The sequence below is a fragment of the Silurus meridionalis genome, chromosome 23, assembly GCF_014805685.1.
Source record: "Silurus meridionalis isolate SWU-2019-XX chromosome 23, ASM1480568v1, whole genome shotgun sequence".
In the NCBI taxonomy this organism is placed as follows: domain Eukaryota; kingdom Metazoa; phylum Chordata; class Actinopteri; order Siluriformes; family Siluridae; genus Silurus; species Silurus meridionalis.
In genome coordinates, this window is record NC_060906.1 from 25996626 (window position 1) to 26011876 (window position 15251).

A 15251-nucleotide genomic window follows, 5' to 3' on the forward strand; every position below is an offset into this window, starting at 1 on the left:
TGACCAAATTCTATTAAAATAGGTACGGGTAAACATTGTTCACTTTACCTTTCCCCTGTAATGACCACGTTTCCTCTAAAGATGGCGCACTTCAGATACATTGACGTTTTGTTCGCGTGTATTACCGGTACTCTCTTCTTCTCTTATGAGCCCTTCTGCAAAAATGAGCTGATCAAAGAAAAGTGGTAGTGAGCGACGAGTGTTTAATACGGAGTGGACAACACACTACAGTGGTACCGTGACCTACGAGTGCATTAATGTACGAGTTTCCGAGATACGAGCGGTCACTCTGCCGATTTTTTTGCTTTGTTACGCTAGCAAAAAATTGAGGTACGAGCTCGAGACGCCGCTGCTAGATGGCGAAGCGAAACCAGAAAGTGAAGATTGTGACAAAAATTAAGATACGCAAAGAAGAAAATGTTTTACATTTTTTAAGTTTAGGGACACAAAGTGTAGAGGAGTAATAGTAAAAAACAAGTTTTCCCTCTGCCTCTGCTTATCGCCTTTACCCCCCCTCCACACACACACACACACACACACACACACACACACACACCGGCATTTTCGTTAGCTCAAGTCGTCTCAACTCGTAGGCCAAGTTACCACTGTATTTCTTTCGCTGAAGTCCGGTTAAAGGCTGAGTGCCTAATATGCCAAGAAACTGTCACGGTTTTCAAAGAGTACAATATCAGCCATCACTTTGCACTTTTCAGCTGGTGTTCTGTCCCACTGTCCCCTGTCCCCTGTCCTCTGTCACAAGACCCTGAAACCGCACCACAAGAAGTGCAATTGGAACTGGTCGATCTTCAGTCTGACTCCATCTTAAAGGAGAAGTTCAGCTCTAATGTAATGTGATATAAAGATATATAATAATGTGTATGTTATATATATTTATATACTGTATATCCTGGCTCGGCCCATTTGTCAAATTTTAGAACCCATTGTGGCCCGTGAGGCAAAAAGTTTGCCCACCCTGAACTAGGTTGTCTAAACAATAGCAAAACCTACGTAGTGGAATGTACGTGCGCGCACATTCTTACCTGTTCCTAAACAAGGTGAGCTATAACGCAACCAACTCGCAACCAACTAGCAACCAAGCTCGCTCTTCTTTTGAGTTGTGAGTTGTGTGTGAGATGTGTGTGAGTTGTGTTTGGGTTGTGTGTAAGTTGTGTGTTAGTTGTGTGTGAGTAGTGAGTGAGTTGTATGTGGGTTGTGTGTGAGTTGTGTGTTAGTTGTGTGTGAGTAGTGAGTGAGTTGTGTGTGTTGTGTGTGAGTGAGTTGTGTGTTAGTGTGTGAGTAGTGAGTAAGTTGTACGTGGGTTGTGTGTGTGAGTTGTGTTAGTTGTGTGAGTAGTGAGTGAGTTGTGTGTTAGTTGTGTGTGAGTAGTGAGTGAGTTGTATGTGGGTTGTGTGTGTTGTGTGTTAGTTATTGTGTGAGTAGTGAGTGAGTTGTACGTGGGTTGTGTGAGTTGTGTGTTAGTTGTGTGAGTAGTGAGTGAGTTGTGTGCGAGTTGTGTGTTAGTGTGTGTGAGTTGTGTGTTAGTTATTGTGTGAGTAGTGAGTGAGTTGTACATGGGTTGTGTGTGAGTTGTGTGTGAGTAGTGAGTGAGTTATACGTGGGTTGTGTGTGAGTTGTGTGTGAGTAGTGAGTGAGTTGTACATGGGTTGTGTGTGAGTTGTGTGTTAGTTGTGTGTGAGTAGTGAGTAAGTTGTCGTGGGTTGTGTGTGAGTGTGTGTGTGTTAGTTGTGTGTGAGTAGTGAGTGAGTTGTACGTGGGTTGTGTGTGAGTTGTGTGTTAGTTGTGTGTGAGTAGTGAGTAAGTTGTCGTGGGTTGTGTGTGAGTTGTGTGTTAGTTGTGTGTGAGTAGTAAATGAGTTGTCGTGGGTTGTGTGTGAGTGTGTGTTAGTTGTGTGTGAGTAGTAAATGAGTTGTACGTGGGTTGTGTGTAAGTTGTGTGTTAGTGTGTGAGTAGTGAGTGAGTTGTACATGGGTTGTGTGTGAGTGAGTTGTGTGTGAGTTGTGTGTTGTGTGTGAGTTATTATTGTTAGTTGTGTGTGAGTTGTGTGTGTTAGTTGTGTGTGAGTAGTGAGTGAGTTATACGTGGGTTGTGTGTGAGTTGTGTGAGTAGTGAGTGAGTTGTGTGTTAGTTATGTGTGAGTAGTGAGTAAGTTATCGTGGGTTGTGTGTGAGTTGTGTGTTAGTTGTGTGTGAGTAGTGAGTAAGTTATCGTGGGTTGTGTGTGAGTTGTGTGTTAGTTGTGTGTGAGTAGTAAATGAGTTGTATGTGGGTTGTGTGTGAGTTGTGTGTTAGTTGTGTGTGAGTAGTGAGTGAGTTATACGTGGGTTGTGTGTGAGTTGTCAGTTGTGAGTGAGTTTGTAGCTTCCTGTTGTTGATTTGTTTGCCGGAATTTTGTGTTTGTTTTGGCATTAAAATGAAAAAAAAAGTTTTTATTAAATCATCGTAAATGATGGTTTTGAGTTTGTGTTTCTTTACTTTTTCCGTCAGCTCCGTTCTCTTTTATTATTTTCTTTTTGGAAGCATGTTTTATTCCCTGTTTTAAAGCAGTGAGTGAAGAAAATTCCCATCAGAACTACAAACACACACTACAGTAACCACATTACGGTGCGTAACGTCTCTGCTCTGGTGAACATTCAGCTCAGTCAGTGTGTGAAGTGTGACGTGCAGTGTTGTGCTAAAATTACTAAAAAATACTAACTACAGTTACAGTTACTCGTTACTTCATTCAAAAAGTAACTGTTACTGTGTTGATTATTTTCACCAAAAAGTAACTGTTACTGTTCAAAGTAACTTTTTAGTTCCTTTTTTAAAGAATCTTCTTTAATGTTCTCATTAATACTCTTTTATGTGTTATGATCTACACAAACACAAAACTGACTTAAACACAGAGTCATTTATAAACACTGTTTTATTAAAGTCAGAGCAGCACACACTGTATACAGTGGAACCTCGGGTTACGAATTTAATTCGTTCCGGTACTTCGTAACCTGAAAAGTTCGTATCCCGATACAAATTTCCCCATAATAATGAACAGAAACTTCGGTAATTCGTTCTGGACAACCAAAAATATTACTTAAATAAAAATAAAGCCAATATTCACTAATATTATTTACTTTTAACATGTTATATTAAAATTATACCACATAAAAACATACAAAAGAGGAAAAGATCTTTACCGGGTACTTTCCCTTTGAGAAGACTCCCTGCAGGAGACGACGTTCGTAGAAGGGGGGGGAGGGAGAGTTATTGTTTGGAAGGAGAATCTTATTATATTATATTATTTATATATTATTATATATTATATTATAGAATATTAAAGACAGTGTTATTAACACGTGGATAGAGCAAAAACAACCAACTTGCCTGTGATTTTTTGGTGCGTGACGTTCGTATCCCGATATATTGTTCGTAACCAGGGGCAAACATTTTAATGAACTGCGATTCGTAACCTGAATTATACGTATGCCGGGGCGTTCGTAACCCGAGGTTCCACTGTATATCACAAGCATTTCTGAAATAAAGAACAAAACAAGCTGAATAATAAATTCACAATCAAACACTAAAGTGGCTTCTGCTGTTGTGTTGAGCTCTTAAACATGTTCCTTTCACAGCTGAAGTATGAAAACTATCACAACACAAAAGACTAAACACAAATGTAAAACATTTGAAGTTCTTTACACCAACATAAAATATTCAGTGTCCGAAAGCAGGTCAAGTCAGTTAATTCCACTAATTATTATTTATAGACCCCCAGGGCCCTACTCTGATTTTCTCATAGAATTTGCAGATTTCATTACAAATGTAGCTACTTCTTTACACAAAGCATTAATTATTGAAGACTTTAATATTCATTTTGATAATCAGGAAGACTCCTTAAGAGCAGCAGTTGTGTCCATTCTAGATTCAGTAGAATTAATCAGAATGTTATAGGACCCACTCATAGTGGTGACACACTCTCGACTTGTTGTTAACATTTGGATTAAAAATAAAAAACTTAGTCATAATTCCACAGTCTGAAGCTATTTCAGACCATTATCTCATCTCGTTTAAAATCTGCCTCAGTCATTGCATTTCTACCTCACCATGTTACCGTGTTAAACACGTTCACGTCAGCTACAGCAGCGCGTTTTATCAATAATCTTCCCTTCTGCTTCTCCTATTAGTTCTGCTGCCAGAGTGAATCTCACCAGAGTCCAAACTACACAGTGTCCTAAACATTCATACAACAATCAGACTTAATAATCCATATCCTTCTCTTTTCTCTCTCTCTCTCACTCTCTCTCTCTCTCTCTCTCTCTCTCTCTCTCTCTCTCTCTCTCACTCTCTCTCTCTCTCTCTCTGTGATCACTGTTCCTGTTCCTGATCTCTGTGCTCTGATCTCCATCACTGCACCTCAACATCGTTTATCTGTAATAAATGGACATTTGGTGGAACCCAGATGAGGATGAGGTTCCTTGAGTTGTGTGTTAGTTGTGTGAGTAGTGAGTGAGTTGCACGTGGGTTGTGTGTGAGTTGTGTGTTGTGTGAGTTGTGTGTAAGTTGTGTGTAAGTTGTGTGTTGTGTGTGAGTTGTGTTAGTTGTGTGTGAGTAGTAAATGAGTTGTACGTGGGTTGTGTGTGAGTTGTGTGTTAGTTGTGTGTGAGTAGTAAATGAGTTGTACGTGGGTTGTGTGTGAGTTGTGTGTGTTGTGTGTGTGTGTATGTGTGTGTGTGTGTGTGAGTAGTGAGTGAGTTGCACGTGGGTTGTGTGTGAGTTGTGTGTTAGTTGTGTGTGAGTTGTGTTAGTTGTGTGTGAGTAGTGAGTGAGTTGCACGTGGGTTGTGTGTGAGTTGTGTGTTAGTGTGTGAGTAGTGAGTAAGTTGCACGTGGGTTGTGTGTGTGTGTTAGTTGTGTGTGAGTAGTAAATGAGTTGTACGTGGGTTGTGTGTGAGTTGTGTGTGTGAGTGTGTGTTAGTTGTGTGTGAGTGAGTGAGTTGTACGTGGGTTGTGTGAGTTGTGTGTTAGTTGTGTGTGAGTAGTGAGTGAGTTGCACGTGGGTTGTGTGTGAGTTGTGTGTTAGTTGTGTGTGAGTAGTGAGTGAGTTGTACGTGGGTTGTGTGTGAGTTGTGTTAGTTGTGTGTGAGTAGTGAGTAAGTTGCACGTGGGTTGTGTGAGTTGTGTGTTAGTTGTGTGTGAGTAGTAAATGAGTTGTACGTGGGTTGTGTGAGTTGTGTGTGAGTAGTGAGTGAGTTGCACGTGGGTTGTGTGTGAGTTGTGTGTTAGTTGTGTGAGTAGTGAGTAAGTTGCACGTGGGTTGTGTGAGTTGTGTGTTAGTTGTGTGTGAGTAGTAAATGAGTTGTACGTGGGTTGTGTGTGAGTTGTGTGTTATTGTGTGTGAGTAGTGAGTGAGTTGTACGTGGGTTGTGTGTGAGTTGTCAGTTGTGAGTGAGTTTGTAGCTTCCTGTTGTTGATTTGTTTGACGGGAATTTTGTGTTTGTTTTGGCATTAAAATGAAAAAATGTTTTTATTAAATCATCGTAAATGATGGTTTTGAGTTTGTGTTTCTTTACTTTTTCCGTCAGCTCCGTTCTCTTTTATTATTTTCTTTTTGGAAGCGTGTTTTATTCCCTGTTTTAAAGCAGTGAGTGAAGAAAATTCCCATCAGAACTACAAACACACACTACAGTAACCACATTACGGTGCGTAACGTCTCTGCTCTGGTGAACATTCAGCTCAGTCAGTGTGTGAAGTGTGACGTGCAGTGTTGTGCTAAAATTACTAAAAAATAATAACTACAGTTACAGTTACTCGTTACTTCATTCAAAAAGTAACTGTTACTGTGTTGATTATTTTCACCAAAAAGTAACTGTTACTGTTCAAAGTAACTTTTAGTTCCTTTTTTAAAGAATCTTCTTTAATGTTCTCATTAATACTCTTTTATGTGTTATGATCCACACAAACACAAAACTGACTTAAACACAGAGTCATTTATAAACACTGTTTTATTAAAGTCAGAGCAGCACACACTGTATACAGTGGAACCTCGGTTACGAATTTAATTGCTCCGCATTTTATTCAGAACCTGAAAAGTTCGTATCCCGATACAAATTTCCCCATAATAATGAACAGAAACTTCGGTAATTCGTTCTGGACAACCAAAAATATTACTTAAATAAAAATAAAGCCAATATTCACTAATATTATTTACTTTTAACATGTTATATTAAAATCATACCACATAAAAACATACAAAAGAGGAAAAGATCTTTACCGGTACTTTCCTTTGAGAAGACTCCTGCAGGAGACGACGTCAGAGAAGGGGAGGAGGGAGAGTTATTGTTTGGAAGGAGAATCTTATTATATTATATTATTATATATTATTATATATTATATTATAGAATATTAAAGACAGTGTTATTAACACGTGGATAGAGCAAAAACAACCAACTTGCCTGTGATTTTTGGTGGCGACGTTCGTATCCCGATATATTGTTCGTAACCAGGGGCAAAAATTTTAATGAACTGCGATTCGTAACCTGAATTATACGTATGCCGGGGCGTTCGTAACCCGAGGTTCCACTGTTTATCACAAGCATTTCTGAAATAAAGAACAAAACAAGCTGAATAATAAATTCACAATCAAACACTAAAGTGGCTTCTGCTGTTGTGTTGAGCTCTTAAACATGTTCCTTTCACAGCTGAAGTATGAAAACTATCAACAATGTAGAACAGAACACCGAGTTAGCTTCTAGCTTCTAGCTCCTCAGGCATGGAGGTCCTGGAGGAGCTTCAACAGATTGAAGTTCTGTTTATCGCAGTAGATACGAGCTTCGAACCAGAAAGACACAGCTTACATTTGACTAAAAAGTTTTTGTCTTTATACTCAACTAAAGTGAAATAATGATCATATTTCCACTTTGAGAAACTCGTCTTGCTCTCGCCTCGACTCGCCATTACTGCCGCACAGACCTGAATAAACGGAGACACGCCTGTTTACAGAGGTTCATCCTCCAATCCTACAATGTGTCTCTGCTGTAAACAGGTCAGACTGTAGTCTACACTTCAGCACAAATTCATTCATTTAATAAAGTAACGGGTAACGCACCATATGCTAACGGAGTTACTTTATTTTAAAAGTAACGCGTTACAGTATTAGTTACTTTGCATTATGGCTCTCGCAGCGGGGCGAGTGGGTGACGACTCTGTGGCATACTCACAAAGCCAAAGCTAGCGCTACGTCTCACCAACAGGAGCACCGTCTGCTAGCTGCACAGAGTCGTCACTCAGGATCCACCATATTGAGACTGTGTCTGTCCCCCGAGCAAAACCAAAATATAGGAATTATCAGAAAGTCTGTTTAAGTAACCTGATTAACATTAAATTAAATAGGACTGAACGCACAGCAGCACCTCTGATCTAAAAATAGGATTGTTGAATATTAGATCTCTCACGCCAAAAGCGCTGACTATAAACGAAATTATTACCGACCAGGAGTTTAATATAATGTGTTTGACAGAAACATGGATTAAATCGAATGAATATGTAGCATTAAATGAGGCGAGTCCTCCTGGGTATAGTTACATACACCAACCCCGTCTAAATGGCAGAGGAGGCGGAGTCACAGCTATTTATAATAATAATCTAAACGTCACACAAAAGACTAAACACAAATGTAAAACATTTGAAGTTCTTTACACCAACATAAAATATTCAGTGTCCGAAAGCAGGTCAAGTCAGTTAATTCCACTAATTATTATTTATAGACCCCCAGGGCCCTACTCTGATTTTCTGATAGAATTTGCAGATTTCATTACAAATCTAGCTACTTCTTTAGACAAAGCATTAATTGTTGGTGACTTTAATATTCATTTTGATAATCAGGAAGACTCCTTAAGAGCAGCAGTTGTGTCCATTCTAGATTCAGTCGGAATTAATCAGAATGTTATAGGACCCACTCATAGTGGTGACACACTCTCGACTTGTTGTTAACATTTGGATTAAAAATAAAAAACTTAGTCATAATTCCACAGTCTGAAGCTATTTCAGACCATTATCTAATCTCATTTAAAATTTGCCTTAGTCATCGCATTTCTACCTCACCATGTTACCGTGTTAAACACGTTCACGTCAGCTACAGCAGCGCGTTTTATCAATAATCTTCCCTTCTGCTTCTCCTATTAGTTCTGCTGCCAGAGTGAATCTCACCAGAGTCCAAACTACACAGTGTCCTAAACATTCATACAACAATCAGACTTAATAATCCATATCCTTCTCTTTCTCTCTCTCTCTCTCTCTCTCTCTCTCTCTCTCTCTCTCTCTCTCTGTGATCACTGTTCCTGTTCCTGATCTCTGTGCTCTGATCTCCATCACTGCACCTCAACATCGTTTATCTGTAATAAATGGACATTTGGTGGAACCCAGATGAGGATGAGGTTCCCTCTTGAGTCTGGTTCCTCTCAAGGTTTCTTCCTTCTGTATCTCAGGGAGTTTTTCCTTCACCACAGTCTCCACTGACTTGTTCATCAGTAACAAACTTACACTAGTAAAGAACATCTTCATTTTTATATCCACATCATCTGTGTAAAGCTGCTCTGAGACAATGTTCATTATTAAAAGCTCAAAACAAATAAACATGAACTGAATTAAATTGAATTGAGTGAGTTGTGTGAAAGTTGTGAGTTGTGTTGCGTGAGTTGTGCATGAGTTGTTTGTGGGTTGTGTGTAAGTTGTTTGTGAGTTGTGTGTAAGTTGTGTGTTGGTTGTTTGTGGGTTGTGTGTAAGTTGTTTGTGAGTTGTGTGTAAGTTGTGTGTAAGTTGTTTGTGGGTTGTGTGTAAGTTGTTTGTGAGTTGTGTGTAAGTTGTGTGTTGTGTGTAAGTTGTGTGTTGTTTGTGAGTTGTGTGTAAGTTGTTTGTGAGTTGTGTGTAAGTTATTATATAAGTTATTATTATAAGTTGTGTGTAAGTTATTATATAAGTTATTATATAAGTTGTTTGTGGGTTGTGTGTAAGTTATTATTATAAGTTATTATATAAGTTATTATTATATAAGTTATTATTATAAGTTGTGTGTTGTGTGTTGTGTGTAAGTTGTGTGTAAGTTGTTTGTGAGTTATTATATAAGTTATTATGTAAGTTGTTTATGAGTTATTATATAAGTTATTATGTAAGTTGTTTGTGAGTTGTGTGTGTGTTGTGTGAGTTGTGTGTGAGTTGTGTGTAAGTTGTGTGTAAGTTGTTTGTGAGTTATTATTATATAAGTTATTATGTAAGTTGTTTATGAGTTATTATTATAAGTTATTATATAAGTTGTTTGTGAGTTATTATAAGTTATTATATAAGTTGTTTATGAGTTATTATTATATAAGTTGTTTGTGAGTTATTATTATAAGTTATTATATAAGTTATTATGTAAGTTATTATGTAAGTTGTTTGTGAGTTGTGTGTGAGTTGTGTGTAAGTTATTATATAAGTTATTATGTAAGTTGTTTGTGAGTTATTATTATAAGTTGTGTGTAAGTTGTTTGTGAGTTATTATTATATAAGTTGTTTGTGAGTTGTGTGTGAGTTGTGTGTAAGTTATTATATAAGTTATTATGTAAGTTGTTTGTGAGTTATTATTATAAGTTATTATATAAGTTATTATATAAGTTGTTTGTGAGTTATTATTATAAGTTGTGTGTTGGTTGTTTGTGAGTTATTATGTAAGTTATTATATAAGTTGTTTGTGGGTTGTGTGTAAGTTGTTTGTGAGTTGTGTGTGTTGTGTGTAAGTTGTGTGTTGTGTGTGAGTAGTGAGTGAGTTGTGTGAAAGTTGTGAGTTGTGTGTGTTGTGTGAGTTGTGTAAGTTGTGTGTGAGTGTGTGTAAGTTGTGTGTTGGTTGTTTGTGAGCTGTGTGTGTTGTGTGTAAGTTGTGTGTGAGTTGTGTGTGTGTGTGTTGGTTTTTGTGAGTTGTGTGTAAGTGTGTGTGTGTGAGTTGTGTGTGTTGTGTGTTGGTTTTTGTGAGTTGTGTGTGTTGTGTGAGTTGTGTAAGTTGTGTGTAAGTTGTGTGTAAGTTGTGTGTTGGTTTTTGTGAGTTGTGTGTAAGTTGTGTGTGAGTTGTGTGTAAGTTGTGTATTGGTTTGTTGTGAGTTGTGTGTAAGTTGTGTGTAAGTTGTGTGTGAGTTGTGAATGAGTTGTCTGTAAATTGTGAACATTTCTATATATGGCATTTCAGTAAATCATTTATTTGAACACGTGAGTTTATTCAGGTGAATTAACGTCTTAACATTAACATTTTTGTCTGCTGTCGCTGTGCACATGTCCGTACAGCAGAGTCCCTGATTATCTTCAAGTGAAGACTGAAGACCTTCATCTTCCTGAAACACTTAAATTAACCAAGTTTGTAGAATTCGGGTTATATTTATAATAAGTGTGTGATCTGGTGTACAGTGTAGATTTATTCATTACTAGAGATTTAAAGCACTTTAGTACGTCGCTCTGGATAAGGGCGTCTGCTACATGCTGTAAATGTAAATGTAAATGTACACTGTCTGATTTATGTGTTTAAAATGACAGTAAAAGCTTCCTGACTTGAAATTAATGTTATACAAAAGGGGAAGGAGTTGGTGTAAGCACGTGGAGTGTGTGTGTGTGTGTGTGTGTGTGTGTGTGTGTGTGTGTGTGTGTGTGTGTGTATGTGTGTGTATGTGTGTGTATGTGTGTGTGTGTGTGTGTGTGTGTGTGTGTGTGTGTGTGTTGTGTGAGTTGTGTGTGTGTGTGTGTGTATGTGTGTGTGTGTGTGTGTGTGTGTGTGTGTGTGTGTTAGCTGAAGTAGGGCAGTTGTGTTATAGCAGTATTTATAACACATTGTAGTGAAGCTGCACGCTGTCACTGTTAACTCACCATTTTTCTTGTTCGTCTTTGCCTGTTTTGGTGTTTTGTGGGTGTGGCTAGTCATAAATCAGCGGATTGGTTGATTGGGTTTGATCACTAGAAGTGGTGAAAGTGTTGTGATTAGAATGTTTTAGTAGCAAACCCACTGTTTCTGTGCTGGAGGAAAGAGAGACAGGAAAAAGTTCACCAAGCAGAGTTTTCTTTATTTACTTTCTCTTTTCTCCTGGTGCTTCACCTTCCAGTGCTCACGCTGGGGTTCACCCACAAACCCGCAGATCAGCACGCTTTCATTTCTAGTGTCTGCCCGGGTGTCCTCACGGACCGCACGTCTTTCCCTAGGGGGTCCGCCTGAGTGCACTCGGCTGCCAACACGTCTTTCTCCTGCGCCCTACCATCAGCACCGTTCAGCGGCTCTTCCTCCGTCTCTGCTTGGTGTCTTTCAGACGCTCTCGATGCTGAACAGAGCGCACTGATTAGTCTCATCAGCTCCGGGTGTTTCTTACCGCTCGTCCTGTCCGGCTCCGCCGCCGCTCCCGCACCGCTGGGGGGGTTAGAGTTCAGAGTCGAGCAGCATTTACACTCAACTGCACTGAAAGATGAATGATTTATACATGTGATAAGAAACTTTTAGAAAATGTGTATAAAATCTGGATTAGATTTGAAAACTTTCCCTGTGCTTGGTGATGGATCATGTTTCTCTCTCCTGCAGGATATGGGAACATCGCTCCGAGCACAGAGGGAGGGAAAACTTTCTGCATTCTCTACGCCATATTTGGCATCCCGCTCTTCGGGTTTCTGCTGGCTGGAGTCGGGGATCAACTCGGCACCGTCTTTGTGAAGACCATCGCCAAAGTGGAGAAGATGTTCCGGGTAATAATAATAATAATAATTATAATAATAAATATAGCTGCAACAGCAATAAGCGGGTTTCCAGTACTGAAGGTCAGAAAGAGAAAGACATTGGGAACACGCTCAGCGAGTGTTGTTGTAATACGCCTCTGGTAACGTTGTCTTAACAGGTGCTCACATGTAATTGGTGGATGGTGGCCATATTTTTTGAGATACAGTGGAACCCCGTTGTACGAGCAGAATTCGTTCTTGAAAATTGCTTGTAGGTCCATTTACTCGTACATTTGAACTGATTTTAGTACGCGTTTTTGCAAAATAAACTTTGTTTGCCTTGACTTCGGCTTCCGCCTCTGTTTCTCGCATAACACCTACCCATGTGATAGTGGTTGATTGCGAGTGTGAGACGCGCACCACGCTCGTAACCTGCTCGGTTTCCATGGTAATTCTATTTACTTTCGTTTTCACAGCACAATCACTGATTTACTTGGGAGACATTTTTCAAGATTTCTAGTGAAATAAAAATATAAAACTAAAAAAGTTAAGTTTTTGCTGCACTGAACAACGAGAGCGACCAAGTGATACGTCATCAACTAAGAGACTGATGCGACCCTCCGCCGAAAACGGGGAACCGCAGCATGGGTTTGCTCGTGCCTTCGAAATTTGCTCATGAAACAGGGTAAAATTTTGCGAGCGAGTTTGCTCGCATCTCCGTTTGCTCGTACTATAGGCTGCTCGTACAACGGGGTTTTACTGTACTCTTCAAGTCCAAGTTTCAGGTCAATCAGATAAATGGTTGCGTTGTTAAAGCACTTTTACATTTGTTCCTTGTTTAGCACCACCAAGTGGCAAAACTATGCAATTTTTTATATACCAAGTTTAATGAAGATATCTTATTCTGGTCATGGGATAGAACTCATATCTTATCTCACACACACACACACACACACACACACACACACACACACACAATCACTCACACACACACTCACTCACACACACACACACACTCACACACACACACACACACACACACACACACAATCACTCACACACACACACTCACTCACTCACTCACACACTCATACACACACACACTCACACACACACACACACACACACACACACACACACACACACACACACACACACACACACACACACACACACACAGAACAGAACCGGAGGCCAGGAAAAGAGAAACAGAGACTTTTACAATCCTTTATTTGACACAGGTCATGTTATGGTCATGTTATGGTCATGTTATGGTCATGTTATGGTCATGTTCTATACCAGTTAAATAAATAGATAAATACAATTTTAAATAAAAATAAACTCAGGCAGTGACAGGTAAAGGTTGGGGGAGGGGTTTGTGTGATCTTTTCTCTTTCACTGAATACAGAACTTCATTACAAGATCATACATCATCAAACATCTTCAGATCCCCCCACACTCTTATACACATTAATATTGTAATGTTGTGCAAAACTCTTGATCTTATTAACCAGGAGAAGATCCTGGGAGAAGATCCTGGGAGAAGACCCTGAGGGCCTCACAGGCAGTGTTTTGTGTCACTTTGTTCTTTCTGCTCAGATATATCACATATATTTTCTCCTGCCCAGAAATAAATTAATCAGTTTGCACGTAAATCTGTTTCTCCTGATGAACTTAAAACCCAGAATAAAACACAGGAAAGAAAAAACATTAAATGAACTTAGAATACGTTCTAAAAGCATGTCCAGCTGGGGAAAGTGTTCCTCTTCTGCAGGACTGCTCTCACAGACTTTATAGTCCTTCAGCTGAACATGCTCCTCTGCTGTTAGTGTAGACCTCCAGCGGTGTGGGAGCTGGTTGGTGATGCACAGGGATTATACGTGTTGCTCCCGGAGTGTGTGAGGAAATTAAACCTCTGGACAGTGTGGGTGTGGTCACACCGGAGATGTCCAGATAACCCCCGTTGACCAGGGGCTCCTCCAGCAGCCAGTGTAGTGTTCCGCAGCTCTTAGTCTGCTTTTTAAACAAAGTCAATATTTTAAAAACTCCATGGTGAAAGACTGGAATCCTGAAACATCCAATGTGTGTGTCCATTAAAAACAAAGTTCTGTCCAGTCCCAGTCCTCCCACCATGTGCAAAAGTCCACTGGATGCTGATCTCCATACCAGGTTCCTGGGCCCGATTAGGAGTCTCTGGATGAATTGGAGGTGAAAGGCTGCAGCTCTGCTGGTGAGATGGACCAGCCCTTGTCCTCCTTCCTGCTTGGGCAGATGGAGGACACTTTGCGGAATCCAGTGCAGACCACCCCAGAAGAAGTCGATGAACGGGGCCTGGATGTTTGCTAGCAGGTGTAGCGACTGGGGGATAAGAGGGACAAACTTATAATGCAGGTAAATTGAGTATATAGTTGGAAGCACAGTCTGCCCGCATCCTCCACCATCATATGTAGCGACTTTAGCTCGCAAAGCAAAGGGAATATTTATAAGTAATTATAACGTGTTATAGTTACTCCTAAATATTTAAATTAAGTTGAATTGACAGTAATGGAATTAACATTACACTTATTTGTCTGTTCGTCCGGCAAACAGACAGTATAATTTTATATTAATTCTATAAAAGAGGTATCTCCCTGGCCAAGAAAGACGTAACCCCCTTTTACTTTATACCGTAAATTAAATTAATTAAATAGAGCATGTAGTTCAGACCTAATGTTTGCAGGAACTTCGCATTTATGGAACATACTCAGAGACGATCACTTATGAAAAATACGGTGTTTAATGAATGAGACAAACACAACATAAAACTAACTACACAAACAAACAAACTGTCAGGGATTCCCCTGCCACGCCCCCCTCAGTAGCTGTCAGAGATTCCCCTGCCACGCCCCCCTCGGCCGCTGTCAGAGATGCACCCTGCCATGCCCCCCTCGGTAGCTCTCATGGTGCCTCATTATCCTGTGCCTGCCTAATCACCGACAGCTGTGACTCGTTATGGTGCAGACTATATAAACACACGTTCTCGAGTCACAGGCTGTCGGTTCTTGTATTGTCATGCTGGTGATACCCGTGGCTGCTCGACCGCCAGCATTCCCCGCTGGTTCCGTATCCGAGTTCTGTTTCTTCTGGATTACTTGTTGCCGTTGCCGTTTACTTTCGTTTTGGGACTCTAGGTTTCATTTTGAATTACTCGTCTCGAGTGGATGTTCTTTGTTTGTTTTCTCGCCTCGGCAGCAGTGAGTGTTTCTTTGTTGAACTGAATAAATGAACTATGATTGACTTGCTTCCGCTTCCGTGTCCTGTCCGTCAGCCTGACAGAAGAACCGACCGAAACCGGCGGAATCGCCCACCCGCGATTCGGCGCGATGGATCGGCAGCGAACCCGGCCGGATTTTCACCGAGTTCAAGCCGTTTCTCGCGGCTCAAAGCCACAGAAGCCGGAGCATGAAAGCGCGGCTGCGCCACGCCCCTCCGCGAGCGCGAGGGGATTTCCGGCTCGATTCTCCGGGAAAGGAGAAGAATTGGGCGGATTTCTGAGGAACATCGG

The 15251-nt window shown here is 40.2% G+C and overlaps 1 protein-coding gene across 1 annotated transcript in view; it reads left to right on the top strand.

Annotated features, from left to right (window-relative positions):
* Positions 1–15251, top strand: part of kcnk10a (potassium channel, subfamily K, member 10a) — a 40105-nt gene that overhangs the window by 16057 nt on the left and 8797 nt on the right. Inside the window, exon 4 of the mRNA XM_046836418.1 lies at positions 11577–11737. Coding sequence (XP_046692374.1) covers positions 11577–11737 — 161 coding nt within the window. The remainder of the gene's footprint in view (positions 1–11576; positions 11738–15251) is intronic.